This window comes from Carassius auratus, unplaced genomic scaffold (genome assembly GCF_003368295.1).
Source record: "Carassius auratus strain Wakin unplaced genomic scaffold, ASM336829v1 scaf_tig00217432, whole genome shotgun sequence".
NCBI lineage: Eukaryota > Metazoa > Chordata > Actinopteri > Cypriniformes > Cyprinidae > Carassius > Carassius auratus.
This window is the reverse complement of record NW_020529067.1, coordinates 76,497-95,759: the sequence shown is the minus strand read 5'-3', so window position 1 is coordinate 95,759 and position 19,263 is coordinate 76,497. Positions and strand designations below refer to the sequence as shown.

Sequence of the window (19,263 nt, the reverse complement as noted above, 5' to 3'; positions counted from 1 at the left end):
AGAAGCGCTTGTGTTGCTTGAAGACTGTGAGTGTGCGCGCACAGCCGGGGTTCTCTCTCGTACGCGCCCTGTCAGGCATAGCAGTCATTCTATTCTACATCAGGCCGGCGACACACTGGATGCGTGGTGCAAGCGTCTCAGCTGCGTGGCGTGTCTGTTTTTAATTCGGCTCCCATGTTAACAGGTTAGAGCATGCAGACTGCCTGCGTGAGACGGGTGTCGGCTCGAGCCGCGCGGAAAACGCGTGCATGCTAGAAATAGAACCGACGCCTATATTTCACGCTTCTGGAGTGTAAAGACACAGAAAACGCGAAGCAGCCCCCACGCTTCTGGCACGCAGCAGAGACGCCACGCAGCCAGTGTGTCACCGGCCTCACTCACTGATCAAATAAGGCTTTGACAGCCGCCAAAAAAAAAAAAAAGATCAATGCAGAAAAACCCATGGATTGGTTATTTAACGTTGGACAGAATGTTGATCCGGCCATCGCGTATATTCAGCGCACATAAGGTAAAAGTTTTGCAAACATTTTTAGAGCAATAAAAACAGGTCGACGAATCGATGGGCATATTTTGCGTTGACATCATCGATGAATTTGACGCGTTGTCCCAGCCCTAATCTAGACCTAGAGATATCTAGATATAACTAGAACTAGAACTAGATATAACTAGATCTATATTTAGAACTAGATCTAGAACTAGATCTAGATTTAACTAGATCTAGAACTATATCTAGATATAACTAGATCTAAAACTATATCTAGACATAGAACTAGATCTAGAACTAGATATAACTAGATCTATATTAGATCTAGAACTAGATATAACTAGATCTAAAACTATATCTAGACATAGAACTAGATATAGATCTAGAACTAGATATAGATCTAGAACTAGATATAGATCTAGAACTAGATATAACTAGATCTAGAACTATATCTAGATATAACTAGATCTAGAACTAGATATAAATTTAGAACTAGATCTAGAACTATATCTAGATATAACTAGATCTAGAACTATATCTAGATATAACTAGATCTAAAACTATATCTAGACATAGAACTAGATCTAGATATAGATCTAGAACTAGATCTAGATATAACTAGATCTAGAACTAGATATAACTAGATCTATATTAGAACTAGATCTAGAACTAGATCTAGATATAACTAGATCTAAAACTATATCTAGACATAGAACTAGATATAGATCTAGAACTAGATATAACTAGATCTAGAACTAGATATAACTAGATCTAGAACTATATCTAGATATAACTAGATCTAGAACTAGATATAAATTTAGAACTAGATCTAGAACTATATCTAGATATAACTAGATCTAGAACTATATCTAGATATAACTAGATCTAAAACTATATTTAGACATAGATCTAGATATAACTACATTTATAGATCTATATCTAGATATCTCTCTAGATATAGATAGATATCTCTCTATATATATATACACACATCTAAGAAGAAAATCAGTGTAATTTAATTTGCATTTACTGTCTTTGTTTGATAACACTATTTTGGAATAATTTGTGTGTATGTGGGGGGGGGGGTGTATAAATATAAAAAAATGTGTACAGCTTTATTTCTACAACTAAATATATATATATATATATATTACTACACACTTGTAAATAAAATAAATATATTTTTAAATTCAAAAATATGTTTTTGGTTCTTCCTATGTTTAAAAGAGAACATTCTTTTTAAAGAAATGCATGCTGGGGGTTTTCAAGATTATGACTGAACTGCAGTCAAATTGTCCTTCAAAAATGATTTGACCATGCATTGATATCCCTAAAAAAAAGGGGGAAAAAAGAAAGAATAATGAATAAAATTAACATAACCATTCCTCTAAACATAAGTTTTCACATGCCATGTGAAGAAATGGATCAGCTTCTTTCAGTTCAAGGTAAACGCATTGTCTTCTGGGTATTTCTAACTTCAGAAACTTTTGTGAGAAAAGCAAAGTTATTTAGTTGTAATGTTAGTATATTAGACTTCATGTTATTTAGATGATGTGCACCTATTGAGTTATTTGTAGGCCTAGCCATTACTTTATCGCTCCTCCTACGAGAGGAGGCGAAACAACAAAGTCTCCCCCAGCAGAGAATCAAGAGTCGATTTTTTTTAAAACCCAGTTTGTCTAAGCAGAGAGATGACATGTTTTTTTTTTTTAACAGCTCATCATTATCATACAGCAACAGCAGACTACAACATGTACAGACTTCATCCATTTAAACAGCACATTAAGTGTAATATATTACTGTTTCTCAGTGTTCATTTTCGGTTAGATGTAGGCTACTCGAGATTTGGAAGGGTTTTTCGGCTGGTGACATATCAGAATCAAGTATGTTTACACATTCAAGAAATTAGTTGTTTTTCGGACTGACATTTTTAAAATGAAATAGCATAACGTGGGGATTTTTTGAAAATAAATAAGCTTGCCTTTTCCTCTAAGCTGACAGAATAATAGTCAATAATTAAAGTTCTGTAACTAAGAAAAGTCATGTTTTCTAGCCTCTTTGAATCACGTAGTTGGAGGCATTGGAGAAGACGGTCATCTTGAAGTGCAGTCACGGACGTATTGAACTTGAAAAACCACAGACAGTCCACTGGAGACACAATGACAACAGGAATGTTTATAATATTACTCACCAACCCACCAATCTGCAGCTCTTTGATGAACTCAAACTAAATAATGCATTAAAAATGAGTATGTTTTAATTTATACGAAAGGTATAATGAATTAATAATTTGTGTGTTCATTAACTGATGTTCTGTCCTCATTCATTTAAAGGTGATGTTAAGGATTGTGTAGGACAGGAGCAGCAAGAATAGATGGTCGGTGGTACCTCTGGAGAAAAAGGAAGCTACAAAGAATTCTGGGTAAGAAACAGGAAAAGCACACAGGTTTGCGGCAAGTACAAACTGTATTGTAGGAAAATAATTAGTTTCATTTCTCCATTAAATGCAAAAAACGTCACTGAGGACTCAAAAACAGCGATACTAGTAGGCACATACGGTCCTCATGATGCAAAATGTAATTTACATCATAGACATCCAGCCGGCATTCGTTCCATACTTTTCATTCAACAATCAACAACACTCGTAACTCTTGACTTTAGTATTCAACACAATGGCTTGGCCAATAACTGTCCTACACAAAGCTATTCTGAACAGACATCCACGCAGATCCAAAGTGTCATATCGTTTACCAAAATGAAAAAAAGAAAAAGTTCTGAGTTATGATGTAAAATTGCATTCGGTTATGGCATTCTGGTCCGAGAGGAAAGTGGCTAGTGCTGCATCCTTCCCCCTTCTAGTCAAACCTTGTCCATTGAGTTCTTGTGCAGGAATTGAAGTAGGATCTACAACTTAAAAGTCCATTTAAGATGAACAAAGCTTTGGGTGTATGAATAAATCCATCCACAAAACACCATCAAGGGATCACTCGTCATGGTTGAATTAGTTTTCATCTTCGTTAAAAAGACACAAAGGTGCAAGACTGTTAAAAAAAAGCAAAGCATTGATGCATGTCAATGCCTATATGCCGCCCAAATCTGAGTCTTAAAAAAAGTATCTTTAAAAATCCAATATATTATTAGTATGGAAAAGTGCTAGGTGAGACCATTCTCTTTTATCAGTCACTATGACCGGGGCAAGTAGTCCGCGCCAATGACGTCAATAAAATCAAATTGCTCTTTCGAGAGCATGCCACTTTGCAACTCAAACCTCGTCCTTTACGAAAGCAATGTCTGGGTCTGAGAAACGTCGTGAGGAGGTCTGGAGCTCCTGTGCGCTGGCGGTGTCTGAGGCTGCAGGTGAAGGCGGGAAGAGGAGATCTACTCCAGCGGCGATGTAGAGGGACTGGATGCTGTCTTTGCGGCGGCCCGGTTGCTCGCGCCGCTGGACGAGGGTGAGGGACCGGGCTTTGCGGGGAGGGAGGGACTGTACAGCCGGGTGGCACAAGACTCCTGGGGGCAGCTTGACCGTTTGGGGTATGACAGGACAGCGACGCTGGAGCTGAAGCCTGGGAGAAGACAGTGAAGGAAGAGAGGAGGCGTCAGCCCATGTGCTGCCTCCTTGGGCCAGGGTGACAGACTTAGGAAGGCAAGCTGGTTTGGATAATCTTGGGATTACGATTGTTTGTCCTACAACAGGGAAAGAGAACCAATCAACCCCCAAAGTAGAAGAAAGCCCAGAGCAGAACCCAAGATATGCCACCAACAGTCATAAAAGAGAGTCAACATGCAGCGTCTTATTCCATCAACGCAAACATGCACATAAAAACACTTGGGTTAGATGAGATCACAACCTGCTACAGAGCGGATGGCACCGCCACCCTCTTTAAATGTGCCAGGAGCATCCCGTCCAGACCTGCGCCACACACAACAAGGACAGGACCCACACATGGGTGACTACTGCAGAGGAAAACCAAAGGACTGGTCAGAAACAAAGAGAGTCTGTACCTTAATACTGACCTTCCGTGTCCGAACAGACTGCTCGCTCATCCAACAGGCTCTCAGAGCTGACAGATGCCTCCGAGTCCAGGTTCTCCTGGTCAGAACCGGGCTGTTCTAGTTCTGGTAGCCTGCAGGCAAGGTCCTCTCTGCAACATAAACCAGAAAAAGACGTTCAAGAGTCATGCAATGTGGTCCCGAGACTACTTCTACATTTACATACTTTTCTTGCTTGATGGACTTGATCCGCTCCATCAGGCTTCGCTCAGCTTCTGTATCTGAATCCAGGGGCTCATCCTCAGGTACAGCACAAAGGTCGGAACCTGGCGTCTCCCGGATCTAGAGTTCAGACAGACACAATCTTCAACTGGAGATAAAGACAGATGAATCCATGCTTTTCCCCATGTTGCCATAAAAAAAGGAAGCACATAAAGACAGGAGGTTCTTCAGTAAAGGGACTACAGTACTAAGTATTTTCACTGGACTCAAGTCTGTGCCCATTTGGTTAGTAGGGGGGAAAAACAATCCCTTGTGGATTGAAAATGAGGAGTGCTAGAGATGTTTCAAAGGTGAGTCAATCTGGAGAAAGAGAAAAGGTCTACTGGGAGAGAATTTCAACCACTTGGATGGATGTTATATTATATTGTGGAACTAAACACAATTAAAAAAGTCTCTAAGTTATAATGGCATGAGTTTCAAAGGTTTGTAGAAACCAAAAACAAAGATTAACAGTCAAACCTGACTGCTTATCTTTCTGCATTATTGTCTGCATTTATACAAACAAGAAACATTACAGAATCCCCCTATAGTGTAATCTTCAGCAGTTTACTTTGCGTAGCTTTGAAATTCATGCCATTCACTGCAATGCCCAACCAAAACCAGCACACATCTACACCGACATCCACCCGACACCCTTGTCTACAGATCTAAACTAACACTAACACATGCAGTGGTTTGAGTTAGTATTGGTGAGGCATGCACACAGGATGCATGAACATGCCAAACCACTGGGCTTCACAACACCACAGGGTCATACGTACCGCCACTTCTTTGTAAGGAGTGATAAACCTGAGAGGTAAATTCCAGCTCTACATAAAGACATAAAAACGAGAAGCAAAAAAGTGTTGCGAAAATTACTCTCTGTAGGAGCCTTATGGAAGGTTGCAGACTGTTGGAAAAAGTGATTGTTCAGGGGGCGAAATATAGACGTTTTTCCACAGGCGTCAGGAGACAAACCACTTTCAAATAATGATACAGCAATACTAGAAGACATCCTGCTAGGACAGGTAAGTCATGTGTACCGTGTTTCGTCTTTTAAGCTTGAGCTGATTGACTGCCAGTGCCTCAGCGTATTCCAGCTGCTCGATCTCCTCCATTTTCTCATTGTATTTCCGGATTTGTTCGTTTAGTATCATCTCCACACAACTGAGGAAAGGTAAAGGTTAAGTCTTTTGACTTCATTCACATTGTTCTTAACAACACTCTCTAATTTGCAATGTGGATATGAAGTCCTTACGTGGTGGTTTTGGCGACGTCTTTCATGCTCATGAGTGGGTCAGCGCTGTCCGGACAACGGAGGATGCAGGGGGCAAAAACAATGGCTAGAGAGTTTGGCGTCATCCGATTACTCTTCTCCTCCTTTGCAACCCTGAAATGACACCAGATCGTTAACTTGATGGCTAGCTACATGGTTTTTGCACTAACAGAATTTGTTCGACTGCATGTAGTCATCTGTACCTGACAAGATGGAAAACGAGTCTCTCCAAGGTGTTGAAGTTGGCAGCCGGAAGCTGTTCCAAAACTCTGTAAATGGCTTGCAATTGTTCTTGCTTTTCAGGCAGTTCTATGAGGGACAACAAAAGAGTTACAGCATGTCTAAGGGCTACCAAAAGGGTGTTGTGGGGACCAACCTATTGCACGGAGGAAGTCGTTGTAGTGCGTGAAGGTCATGAGAGGTTCAGGCAACTCCCTTAACCACTGTTTGACCAGGCCAGTTACGGCATGGATTGGGTGATCCTCAAGACAAACGTTCTCTGGGCCTACACAAACATGCAGTCATTAAACAGGGTTATTTAATAAAGTTATCAAGAGTGGGCAGGATAAGCTACAAAAAAGTCCAAATATGACTGCGTGAGACTACAGAGAGGTCGTCTTCCCAGTGTGCCAATGAATTCTGGTACCATCCATGATAGCTCACCTGTTTCCAACAGCTGGTGTAGCTCCTTCATGCGATTGGCTGAGCCGGACTTCCTGTAAATGCCCTCTGTGTACAGGCCATTCATTTCCACGTGTTCCATCATTATCTCCAGAACGATTGGCACAGGGGTCTTGTTGTTGACCAGGTGGCCCACACGAACACCAAAGTGTTGTGATCCTGGCTCATCATCACACTAGACCCACAGCACACAAAGGTCGACCAATTGAACAAGATTTCGAAATGACTGCTTCTCCAAACTGCTTAGAAGATTGGATTCTTACCTTTTTAGAGCAGAAAGTAGAGCAGTCTATGGCGATTTTACAAATGCACTTCTTATGGCAAACCATTTTGCAATCTGAAACAGAAGGAATTCATCATACAATGTTCTCAGCCTGAATGAAGCAAATCCATAGGGCATGTATCAGAGATACTCACAACTGCACATGTAGGCCTTCTCCATGCCCCAGATGTAGGACGTGCACTGATCACAAGACTGCATAATGTTGACTTGGTAGTTCGTAAACACATGGTCCAATGGATTCTCCAACTAAATTCAGACAAGATGTTTACATTCCTTCACAATTCACAAAGCAGTGTCAATATGAAAGGATGAAAGGATACTTACGCCCTTGTCCTTCTTCCTTCTCATCTTCCGACCTTTGGGGGGCTGAGACAGATTTTATCCGAGGTAAGTCAAAAGGATAACATGCATTCAAATGATAAATAACTTCCATTTAAATCAGCTAATGAAAGTCTAGAGGGTAACAGGGCATGCATGAACTTTCACCTTGGCTGGTTCGGCCTCTTCTTTTTTGATCTCCGCTCTGATGAAGCCGTCCAGAACTGACTGGAAGAGATTGACCACCAGTGGCACCTCACCTTTCTGCTTTTCTCCAGCTAGATTGATCACTTTATTGTGGTAGCTCTTCATCAAAGCCTCGTACCCAATTTGTGGTTTCTGTTGGTGAAGAAGAAATGAATAACATGAACTACAAGTTTCTTTTAATACCCATAATACATATTGACCTAGCAAACCAACAAATTGGTGTAGTGGCATCATAGATAGGTCATGGCATATTTGGTATATACTGTAGTGTTTGGGTTGTAGTTTTAGGGAGTGTTGTATTAGCTCTACTCACAGAGAATGAGTACATCCCCTTGATGTTTTCTCTGAACTGCATCGTGGCGGTAATGAAGATGTGCTCTGTTCCTGAAAGCTGCTTTCCCCTTGAACGCAGATCATTCACCTACACCACAGAAGAGAAAGAATAAAGCTTTTCAGAAATTGTATACATTATAAACACGACTTAACAGTCTTCAATCACTCATCAATTGATTGCACTATTATGCATAACCACACAATCAACATCTTCCATTCCTATCTATTCTTTAGACCTGATTGCCTAGGAACTCATCAAGATGGCGTAGCTCATTCGAATTGGTGATCACACGGTTGAGCGAGGAGTTGCACCGCTCAGAGGCCCGAGTTGCTGAGTGACTGATATTGATGCTGGCCGTCCGAGTGGGTCGACTCGCATTAGGTTTTGAATTGTGCGAGCGTGATGGAGAAGTTGCTATAAAAAAACAAAAACATTAATGGAATAAAAGTATGACAATTTAAAAGAATCACATGCGGTCTCTGCAGTGTGTACCTTCTTTTTGATCCAAAAAGGAAGCTAGGCTCAGGTCTCCATCTTCCGGGGTCTGAGCTTCTTTATGTGGACGCTTCTTCAGAATCTTTCTGAAAAACCCTGTTGTCCTGTTGAACAAAAATGCACCATTGCATAAAGTTAGTTGTAGCAACATTGAGATGGCAAACTTTCACAGACTACGGAATTTCAGGATTCGCCCTTTTCTCATTGCAGATGCTGTGCATCTATATAAGGGAATCTGTAAACTATGCCAGGAGTCGGACGTATGAGTCAGCACTGCTGAGGTAAATCACAGGCCATATTTTCCCATGAGTACCAATGAGTCAGATTTCCTGTGTGACCACATTCTAATACAGATAAGATTTTTTGGATGAGAAAGAAAGTCTTTCAGATAAAGCAAAGACATGAAACATGTGAAAGTTAATTTGTAGCTATGCTCAACTTCACAGACATAAAAACAAGGAAGTCATAACACAATGCATTTAACATAACATTCTCAACATTTTAACATTCTCTCTGCTGTAGAGGATGTTAGAGTAAACTGCTTTAATCTACAATCTGTTCTGTCTAGGACAAGCAACGGTTTAACAACACCAGAAGATAGTTAAACTGGTAATACTGGTATGGTGGGATAGTACCTCTCTGGGGTCGATGGCTGGACAGGTGGCACATCTTGCAGGCTTTGGCTGTCATGAGCTTTTTCCTTCAGTGTGCTGGCCTTTGCTTTATCAGTGCCACCCTCAGTGCTGGGCTGCTTCTACACAAGAATGTATGAGCACAGCAAATGTCTTAATTTTATGCAGCACAGTTTAGTGTACAGGAACATAACCATTTCCGCTGATTAGATAATGGCATAATGAGTAGCCTGTCACATGGTCAAGGAGAAAGTTCCTTCTTCCTGTGTAGGTAACACCTTAAAAGGAAGCTGAAGTGGGTCAATGCTTCACTTTATTTATCCCAAACGGAGTAATTAAAAAGTGTGATGATTATTTACTTGAAAAAGAGTAAAGAACAGTTGAAAAGTCCAGAGTCTGAAATTGTCTGCCATGGCATTTTGAGATTTTAGTTTGTTATCCTGTAAATCCAGTTTTACAGGCCATTGAGCTTCAATTCCAGGAAGTTTAGCCAATCAGAGAAAGCTCTACTGTGTTGCCATGGCAATAGGTCAGTGCAGCACAGTATCTGAAATTTTGATAAAGTGTCTGAAAACCGCATACTGGATAACAAACAGACTTAAGGCCTTCACTCCGCACCAGTATAATTTATTTTTCCTTAGCACAAGTTAATCCACCAGGACTCCATTTGGTTAATCCACCAGCAGCCCCCACACCACAGATCACAGGACAACATCTAATTTCAGGCTGTAATATACCACCTCTAATGGACTCATGGGGGGAAGAGGATAAGTCCAGTACTCTGCATCCTCCATTTCAACACTTTTAATGGGCAAACATATACGTGCAAGGGCGAGCCTTGGCCTGCGTCTTTGACGAGCTTTGCCCTGAATCAGCCAGAGAAGCATGATCACTTAAACTCAAGCGAATGTTTAAATTATAATACTAAATAACCAAATGTAATGATTGTCTGGTTGCATACAAATGGGAAGCTTGAAGTGGAAATTAAGGGGTCATATGATGCGACTTCATGTTTACCTTTGTCTTCGGAGTGTTAAGTGTTCGTGCATTCAGAAGATCCGCAAAGTCGCAAAGATTAAAGTCTCAAACCCAAAACGATATTCTTGATAAAATTGAAAACTCAGCCATGCCTTACTAAAATGGCAATAACATTTCCGTCACACGCTTGAGGTATTCGTCCAATCAGAACACACTAGATAACCGACCAATCAGAGCACATATCGCTTTTCAGAAGGATGAGCTTTGTAAAAATCGACACATTTCAGAAAAGGTTGGGCATAGAGGAGAAACAATAATGTACAGAATGTGGAAAATAATGTTTTTTTTTTACCTTAAACCACACATTACACCAAATACACAAAATAGCATAAAATTATTTTTATCAACGTCATATGACCCCTTTATCTAGTCAAACATAAACTTCAAGGCACAGAAATCGATATATTTCTTCATGTATCATCATCGTGTTACCTAGTTAAATCAAGTCAACATTACCTGTGATGAACCGCCCAAGCCTATTTTGGACACATCGTCTAGTGACATAGAGATCCCGCGATTCCTGTAAAATTGGGAAAACCAGATTGAAGATATTGTCAGAATCTTAATAAAGGAGATGAAGAAAGATATACAGGAAGGAGAAGATGAGAAACCATACTGGAGAGTTTTGATGTTCCTGTCCTCCTGACTGTGGGGTCCTGCCATGAGGTTTTCTGGCTGAGTGCTGCTTCTTGTTGGTTCTTTTTTCCTGTTGTCCTCTTCTTTGGCGAGAGCAGGTTGAGCGGTGATGGACGGGTCTGTGTAACCATTTCTTTCAGGTCCTGAATTAGGGATATCCAAGGGTAAGGTGGAAGGTCGAACAAGTTCAGGTGGGACATCTTTGGCATCCTTCTTCACCTTGTCTACTTTCCAAGCCACAAAGGTGTACTGATCCAACTCTTTGCTGTCAGATCGCTCCTTCAACTTGCTGTCTACTTTCCCTGGTCTCTCTAGAGTTTTGCTCTCGAAGAAAGTATTGTCTTTTCCAGCTAATGCTGCTCTCTCACTTTCTCTCTGGCTGTGCTCTAGGCCACGTTGTCTCCTAAGCTCCCGTTTCTCCTGACTTCTGGATACTGGCAGCTTGGCGAGCGGAGGAGCTCTGTTTTGGCTTTGTCCACTTGGGATTTCAAGAGACGTAGGTTTAGTTTGTGTACCTTCCTCCCTGGGATGTGCAGAAGATTCATTTTCCTTTTGCTTCTGGTGTTCTTTAACCTCAGGAGGACCAGCCTCCACTTGTGGAACTATCTCAGAATTACTTCGGTCTTTTGAGACATCAACTTGGGCCGTGCCCTTACTTCCAATCTCAACATCCACAGGAGCCTTACTGCGCTCCAGCACTAGTGTCTCCACATTGTTGGACTGCTTGCCTGGTGCCAGTGGTTGTTGTAGTAGAGTCTCTTGCTCTTTCTGTCTTCTAGCTGCTTCCTGTTCCTCTCTGGCATGCCTGGCTGCCTCTTCTTCCTTTTTAGCTTGCCTAGCTGCCTCTTCTGCTTCTTTAGCTCGTTGTGCTGCTTCCTCCTCCTCTTTTTTTCGGCAAGCTTCCTCTTCATCTCTTTTCCTCTTTTCTTCCTTTAGTGAGTAGTACCTAACAAGTCCAAATCCAAGACTTACTAAATCATTCTCGATAAGCTAAGAATGTGTATTAAGAAAGTAAATACATTTAATTTCAAATTAGTGTTGACTTGTCTTGAGGTCTATACCGTTTGCGAGCCGAATGCCCTCTTGCAAGTGCCTGCATCTTTGTGATGGATGCTCGTGTTTTTTGATATCCAGCTCTCTGTTTGGAACCTCGCCATGCTGATTGGATCAAAACTGCCGCTTGGTAGAACTTCTCTTTGCGGAACCTACGCCATGAGCGCTGCAGACAAAGCCAATCAAATTTCAGACAAGTGCAGACAGGCTAAACACAAGACAACTGCAAGAATACTGCACAAACATAAAACCGATATTGATATACCTGGATCAAGATGGCTGCCTCTCTCATTCTAATAAAATCCATCCTCTCTATTTTAGCTCTAAACCAGTGCTGCAAGAAAATGATTTTGCGCATAACATCCTTGTGGAGGATGTCCTGAAGCTTCTGTCTTTCGAGCTCTTTGAGATACACCTGTAGAAAAGAAACAATGCCAGACATTATTGTTAAAATTCCAAAACTAGTTGTCAATTAAACCCTTTAAGGTTCCAAGGAAAAATGCTTACCTTGGTTTTTCCAATCTGGTAGGTAGTGTGGTCAAAGCCAAGCCTGTGCAATAAAGATGATATATCCTCCAGAGACGCAGAATTCTTTGGTAGTAACACACGAAACTGCTCAGTAAACTCCTGTAATACAGAAAACCAGCTTTGGTTTTTTTCGGACAAGCAAGTTATATACTTTACATTTTTAGGTTTATAGGTTTGTTCTAATCGCTAGGTCAATTATATGGGTTACCTGAAAGGTGTATTTGGCTCCATAACCTGAACGTCTGATGCGCACTGTTTCCAACATGCCTGTGTACCGCAGCTGCTGCACAATGAGTGCCTCATCAAAACACATTTCCTTCTGAATGCCAAATAAAAAAATAAAAAAAATAAAAAAGACAAATGTATTAATTGGATTTTAAAAAGGATTTTGCGCACAGATGAACCGTTCAAAATAAGACTAAGAATATACATGAAAATAAATAAAGATTGATGGTTAAAATCAAGATCAACTTGAATAAGGTGAACAAGGCCGTTTTATTTGCACCTTCTCAGCATTAGAGCGGAGGCATCGGATGAAGAATGGCTCCGCCTTCCCCAGTGTTTCCAGGAGCTTACTAAGAGATGTCTGCAATATGAAGAAAGATCTTAAACCCAAATCTTAAATCCAAAACCTAGTCAGATTTCTGTTATTCCTTTCAGTCTACTGCTTATAAAAGCAGCGGTCTTCTATTCTGCTGCACAAATAGCTCTTCTCATGCAGAGCACATGCTACAATAGTTTTTTTGCCACAAAAAAAACAAACAAAAAAACAAATAAAATGAAAACATACTGACTAAAATAATCTTTTTCTATTTAGATTTTACTTTAAGCACTGAAAGAAATATACTTGATGAACTAGATTAAATGAAATGTATCTTTTGGAACAGCTTAGTGATTATGATGCTTGACAATGCCTCCACTGGGTTCTGGAACAGAGCATCTGTTTTTAATCAGAACCACCAAATTGGCTCAGACAGCCATGCTAATCTAATACAATTTTTTTGTTTTGTTTTTTACTTGAAACTGGGCACTGATGCTGGGAGGACGCTTCTTCTTGTGCAGATGAAGTAAAGACTTGGTGGTGCGGTCATGGAGGCCCACTACATATTTCAGCGAGCGAGTGTCCAACAGGTTCTGCCCAAACACACAAAAACAGAAAGTCAATCTCTCACATAGAAGACTCATATGAATGCCATGGGTACATGACGACATGGAAAATCTCATTCCAGCCAGAGCTACAGCAGTAGAGTCTTCAAAACATTTCCCCAGCCTCACACATGTGACGGAAAGTCATAAACAATCGTGGCTAAACTTAACACTTTCACCAATGGTGATGGAAATGTACCTGCTGTGCTGCAAATGCTTAACAAGTTAAAAGTGCAGTTAGTGATTTTTCTTGGGGGGGGGGGGGGGCTGCCTCAATGTTGCTATTACCCAAGATATTACTGAACAACTGTCATTGTTCAAATTACGCTGGTTACATGCTTTTATGGAGGCAATTCTATATTAACACAACAAGATCAAATCTGGCCTACAATTGCACAGTGTTTAAGCAGGACACAAGATTTCTAAATATAGCTATCTTTGGGTTTTTAAAAAGTTTGCAGAGTAGGCTATGGGTTTCTGTTTGCATGCCAACATTTTTGCAAAGGCAGGTTTGATTTGCATCTTCTAACCCAACTATCTTGACCATGTTGACGTTAAAAATAACAAACTGATGCTACAAATGCCGTAAGCAGGATCTTGAAAGTCAAACAAACCCCTAGACAGCATTCACTGAAATATGCCGTTAGGTCATTTCAGCAAGAGAGAGCTTTACCTTGGGAATGAGTTGCCTGGTCTTGGGGTTCTTGTTTTTCCTGTAGGGAAGGAGGAAGAGGAGGGTTGATGGTTTGTTGAGACAAGAAGCGAAGGGATACGACGTGTTAGCAGAGTGAGTCATGCTTTGGCTTGTGCGGTGTGAGTAAGGAAACCTGTGCAACTGAAAAGCATTTTACGGAGAACACCGCAAAAGATTTGTTTACGGAATGGTGTGGAAAAAGCTGGGCCTACATTCGTTTCTAACATCTCCATTGAGATGCATGGATTCCCAGAGTTCTCTGGGGTTAAATCTAGCATGCAGACACCATAACAGAGAAGATGGTTTCGGGGGAGATAAAAACACAATGGAAGGGTGGAATGATTTTTATTGACGGAACTAATCTATGGCATTCCTACTTTAGGGTGCATGACAGTTATGAGATGACAAGTTTATTGGATGTCTGTGGTCTATATAAGCCATGATTCTGAAGCTCATAAAACATTACAGACTCAATGGGTTGGTCTCATAAGTTCATGCAGCTTGTTAGCATATGGATACCATTCCAAGTGCACGCGCTAATGAAGATCACACTCCCTTCAGCTCATAAACTCTGCATTCCTCTAACATACACCACTGGGGCGCCGTCTAAAAATAACAGGCATACTTGTTAGATGGATATTATTAGTGCAGGGTTAAAAGGGCGGTTGGGGTTAAACAGTAAATCACAGGACGAGCCGATAAATAATGGTGCATATTTGGGAAAGTTTGGGAGTAGGGAATGTTTCAGAACTAAGCTTAGCAAAGGGCCTCAAGCATTGGCTTCCATGCCAACCGATGATGTCAAGGCATGAAGGGTCAAGCAAGGTGGACCCATCCATTCTGGGCCAGAGGGGAGTCAGCGGTCAAACTCACTGGAGGACGTGGCGTGGGAACCGCAGGCGACCCCAGGACTGCAGCAGCTTACGTGGATCTTCTCCATCCAACTGCAAGTCCTTAATGGAGTTGATGATTTGGGCATGCATGTCCCTGATTCAGCCCAGTAAAAAGGTAGGGGGAGGAGACAGAGGGTGTAAGGTGAGTTGAACGGGGAGGGGAAAGTACAGGAACCCAACACCAATGTGGTTAACCAACTTTTGCACAAGGAAACACCCTCCACAAAGGAATCACATACAATAAACAAATGCAGGCAAGTGTGTTAAATTCGAAAAGGTCTTTAATTCGGTGAACTATTACTTCAGGGTTCAGTGGTGAATCCATGCTGTTGTTACTCTGGTTTCGACCTGACGGGGTGTTAAAACGGGGGTCGCCACCCCACTCAGCAAAGGCCTGGACTCATGCATTGGTTCACTTACCACTCGGATCAGAACAATAGGAGGTCAAACAGATAAGATTGGCACCGGGGGCTGGGGACAGCAAACCAGGAAGAGAACTCGCTTCCGTAATAAACGCCTTAAAAGGACACATTATGGTTTCCTTTCCACTTGGGAGTGCTAAGAGGTAATAAACCTCACAAACTGGGATTTAGGAGTACATGTTGTGGATTTCTTTGAACAAACCAGGTTAAATACAAACTCTGGCCAGCCCTTTGATCATATAAAGAGAGAAGAGCGCTAGCTTCTGGATTCTGCGGACATCTGAATGTGGTATTTGAGTTTGCTCAGAAAACCGGAAACCCAGCCTTCCCAAGCTGCCAAGCTCTCCCTGTCTGACCTCGATGTTCTGCTCAAGTCCACTTACTTCTTACTCTCACAACTAGCAAAGATGTCCTCAAAAGCCTCTAGAGGGCGCTCCTCTGAATGATCAAAGGAGAAATCAAGCATAGGAGCATGGCTGTAGAAAATAAACACCACACACACACACACACACAGTCACCCGAGGGCGAACGCCACCAGCAGGTGCTGATCTATGACCAGCTTTACAGACCGTACGGTTTTAACTTCAGTGAAACTGATCACAGGTCAGTAACTGAGGGGAAAACCCTTGACAAACACCAGAGGAAAAACACAGGGACATTGCAGGAACAAGTACATTTATTAAAGTGATTCTTTTTTCTAATATGTCATAAACATGTCCTGGTTATGGGACCACAAAATAATAATAAAATGGATAATTTACAAACCATGAAACAATTAACCAATATTTTCGTGACAATTAAGCACATCCCATCCAATTTTCATTGTAATATATATTAAATGGGATTTGTTGTATTGTCTTCAATGATTGTGATTCACTTGATATACTGGTATTTCAGTAAATAAAATGTTTATTTTTCTTGCATTTTGTCTACTTATTACGATGCTTTTCAAGAAATTATTTTGAGAAAATATTTTCTCCATGCAAAATATATTTCCTTTTTTTTGGGGGGGGGGGGGGGGGGGGGGTTTGAGATTGAATATGAGCTTGTCATGTTTTTCATTATAGATGCTGTTATATTTTCTATTTGCTTAAATAGGACCGAGCGCATGAGATTACAGTAAGAAATCGGCCTGCAATGTGCCTTTGTGGAGAGAGCATGGTCACATGATCACCTGCTACACAAAGGCAAAAGAAAGGACAGGAAGAGATCAAGTTCCTCACAACACTTCCTCTTTCTCTCGCTCTCTTTTCTAGTCCAAAGCTTACCGGTACATCCTCTCAATGGGCACGTTAGATCTCTGCAGCTCTCCTAGAGGAACTCTGGAGTTCGGTCTGACCACACCTGTTTGTCAACACACAAACAGCATTGAGAGAGTGATTTCAACACTCCACCCAAAACGTCTCGCAAACAACCTTACTCGCTTATTTTCTATTATCCCTTCTTAGTTTAATCATTCTGCAATCCTTCTAAATAAGACTGTTTGCGTCACCAGGCAGCTTTCTTACATGCAAGCTATAAATAACACCTTAGTCTCTGAAAATCCAAAGTTTTGACTAATCTGAAAGTAATGCATAACGCTCCAAGGGTTACCCGCAGTCTTGGCTGCCCAGCGGCGGCCGGCCTCGTTGAAGGCGGCCAATGCGCGGATGGAGGCGCGGATGATTCCCCATCGGAACATCGCCCCCGGGTCCATCCCAATCAGCTGCCGGACATAAGCTCGGTCGCTGCTTCGCAAGAGAGCCACGATATCCGGACGCATGTGATCCGTGTTCTTCTCACGGAAATCCTGTTGGAGGAAATTCACATGCAAAAGATGGAATATTAGCAGGGTCATTCTACAAAACGGGAGTCTTATTGTTAAATTTAGTTTTTAAAATGGTTTTTATTATGTGGCTTGACCCCACCCAAAACAAATTACCTTTATCTGGTATTTGACCTTCCCAGCAAAATGGAGGATGACGAAGGCTGGTTCCATCACTGGAGTTGGCACGAAGTAATGGTTCTGTTGGTGCTGCTGTTTGAACTTAGCCAGCAAGGTTTTATCAGTGGCGTGAGGAAAGCTTTGAAGAAAGAAATGTACATCAGCACAAAAACGGGTGCTTCTCTTTAAAAACAATACGTTCAGAGAGCAATGAACCAATGCAGGTCTTACTTGCTCTCCTCATCAAGTAAATAGAGGAGTCCAGTGGGCTTCTTGCTGATGAGGTGGATACAGCCGACGTTATCGGTGTAATCGATGTTGTGCCAGGTGATGCCCTCAGCCTGATACTCCTCCTGAAGGTGGACCAACCACATAGTGTGATCAAATTGGGATAAAATGGAGACTTTTGAAGGTTGCGAGCGTGCAAACCAGCTCACTAACCTGTTCAAGTTTAAAAATGTGCTGGTTGAAGTAATACTGGAGCTGCTCGTTGGCGTAGTTGATGCAGAATTGTTCAAAGCTGTTGGTCTCAAAGTCTTCAAAGCCGAAGATATCGAGCACGCCAATGGATAAGCACTGAAATAATGGAGAAACCACACGACTGTAAGAGCTTGAACATCCTTAATGCAGACTCTGACTGTTGCGGTTTCAAGCATCTTACCGAAACGGACTCCTCCATGTCTTTCTTATTAAGCAGCGCGTGATTGATGCGCAGGACGATCCAGTCGAACAGGGCGCTGTACAGAGACTTGGCCATGGAGTCTCGAGCGGTGATCGCCTACACAAACGACACTCGTTTAGCTACAAAAACACCTGGGTGCTCTGCTAACAGTGGTGTATGAAAGCGGACGGCTCTAGTGCACCTCGCTGTGGCTGTAGGGCAGAATCAGCTTGTCGTTTACGGTCACCGTTTTCCTCTTAGTAAGAGCCTCCACCAAAGGCTCCTCCTTAACCTGGAACGAAACGCCAAAGAAAGCTTGATTAAGACGTGACATCCGAAACATACAACAAACTAGCAAGAGCATAAAACAAGCATGTAATCAGATAAGCACAAATATGGAGGAAAGTCCCTTTTTGCCCCTTTACAATAGGACTACACAATAATAACTAATTAATATTATTACATAAAAAAATGTTTTACTAACATTTTAAATTGTATAGTTTAAAGTTATTGCAATAACAATTTTTTATTTTAGGATACAATATGTACTCAATAATAGGGATGGGTTTAGAAATAAAATCAACAATGATATAAAATACTACTAATTATTCAAAATACATATTTAAAAATATATATTAGTGATAAAAATAAACAAATCAATCAGGAAATATATTACTATTGCAATGACATTTGTGTATTCAATAATAATAAAAGATAAAACTAATATATATATTAGTTTTATCTTTTATTATTATTGTATATATATATATATATATATATATATATATATATATATATATATATATATAAATAAATGTAGTTAGTAATATTTTATATATATTTTATTTTTTATATTTACTTTAAATTATAAAAATTAAATAAAGAAACATTAGTTTTGAAATAATACTAGTTTATTGAATAATAATAATAAAGTAAAACAGCATATATAAACCAATACTTATTTTATTATTATTATTATTATTATTATTATTATTCAAAATAACATTTTATTTTATCATTTATTTTATATTTTTTTATTAACTTAATTATACAAATCAATAAAGGAATGCATGACTATTGAAATGTTATTGCATTGTAAAATATTTATAATAATCTTATAAAAAATATTTTACAGATCAACTGTAACATTTAAATATCAATATTTCTTTGCTGTCAAATTTCAAACTAATCAAGCTTTTATTCAGCCATAATTCCATTCTTATGACAAAATGTATTTTTAACGTATTTGAAAACTCGTACTTCATCTCGGAAAACACCGAAATCTTCATGAACGAGCAGAAATC

The 19,263-nt window shown here is 40.5% G+C and overlaps 1 protein-coding gene across 4 annotated transcripts in view; it reads right to left on the bottom strand.

Annotated features, from left to right (window-relative positions):
- Positions 1-2,931: 2,931 nt before the first annotated feature.
- LOC113100959 (unconventional myosin-IXb-like) overlaps positions 2,932-19,263 on the bottom strand; it is a 38,921-nt gene continuing 22,589 nt past the window's right edge. The window contains exons 8-42 of one of the 4 annotated variants that reach the window (XM_026265441.1): positions 18,162-18,251; positions 17,960-18,076; positions 17,740-17,874; positions 17,530-17,651; positions 17,296-17,437; positions 16,968-17,163; positions 16,643-16,718; positions 15,758-15,850; positions 14,933-15,046; positions 14,039-14,078; positions 13,237-13,353; positions 12,725-12,805; positions 12,428-12,538; positions 12,199-12,318; positions 11,957-12,106; positions 11,700-11,857; positions 10,619-11,584; positions 10,459-10,522; positions 8,968-9,086; positions 8,330-8,436; positions 8,073-8,251; positions 7,817-7,924; positions 7,465-7,635; positions 7,303-7,344; positions 7,113-7,224; positions 6,959-7,032; positions 6,678-6,870; positions 6,391-6,519; positions 6,218-6,323; positions 5,997-6,128; positions 5,782-5,905; positions 5,521-5,568; positions 4,704-4,819; positions 4,502-4,629; positions 2,932-4,171 (exon numbers count right to left, since the gene is read on the bottom strand). In XM_026265441.1, the coding sequence (XP_026121226.1) occupies positions 3,747-4,171; positions 4,502-4,629; positions 4,704-4,819; positions 5,521-5,568; positions 5,782-5,905; positions 5,997-6,128; positions 6,218-6,323; positions 6,391-6,519; positions 6,678-6,870; positions 6,959-7,032; positions 7,113-7,224; positions 7,303-7,344; positions 7,465-7,635; positions 7,817-7,924; positions 8,073-8,251; positions 8,330-8,436; positions 8,968-9,086; positions 10,459-10,522; positions 10,619-11,584; positions 11,700-11,857; positions 11,957-12,106; positions 12,199-12,318; positions 12,428-12,538; positions 12,725-12,805; positions 13,237-13,353; positions 14,039-14,078; positions 14,933-15,046; positions 15,758-15,850; positions 16,643-16,718; positions 16,968-17,163; positions 17,296-17,437; positions 17,530-17,651; positions 17,740-17,874; positions 17,960-18,076; positions 18,162-18,251 (5,205 nt within the window). In that variant the 3' untranslated portion in view covers positions 2,932-3,746. The remainder of the gene's footprint in view (positions 4,172-4,501; positions 4,630-4,703; positions 4,820-5,520; positions 5,569-5,781; positions 5,906-5,996; positions 6,129-6,217; positions 6,324-6,390; positions 6,520-6,677; positions 6,871-6,958; positions 7,033-7,112; positions 7,225-7,302; positions 7,345-7,464; positions 7,636-7,816; positions 7,925-8,072; positions 8,252-8,329; positions 8,437-8,967; positions 9,087-10,458; positions 10,523-10,618; positions 11,585-11,699; positions 11,858-11,956; positions 12,107-12,198; positions 12,319-12,427; positions 12,539-12,724; positions 12,806-13,236; positions 13,354-14,038; positions 14,079-14,932; positions 15,047-15,757; positions 15,851-16,642; positions 16,719-16,967; positions 17,164-17,295; positions 17,438-17,529; positions 17,652-17,739; positions 17,875-17,959; positions 18,077-18,161; positions 18,252-19,263) is intronic. The other 3 variants (XM_026265443.1, XM_026265442.1, XM_026265444.1) reach the window with 3 other exon arrangements.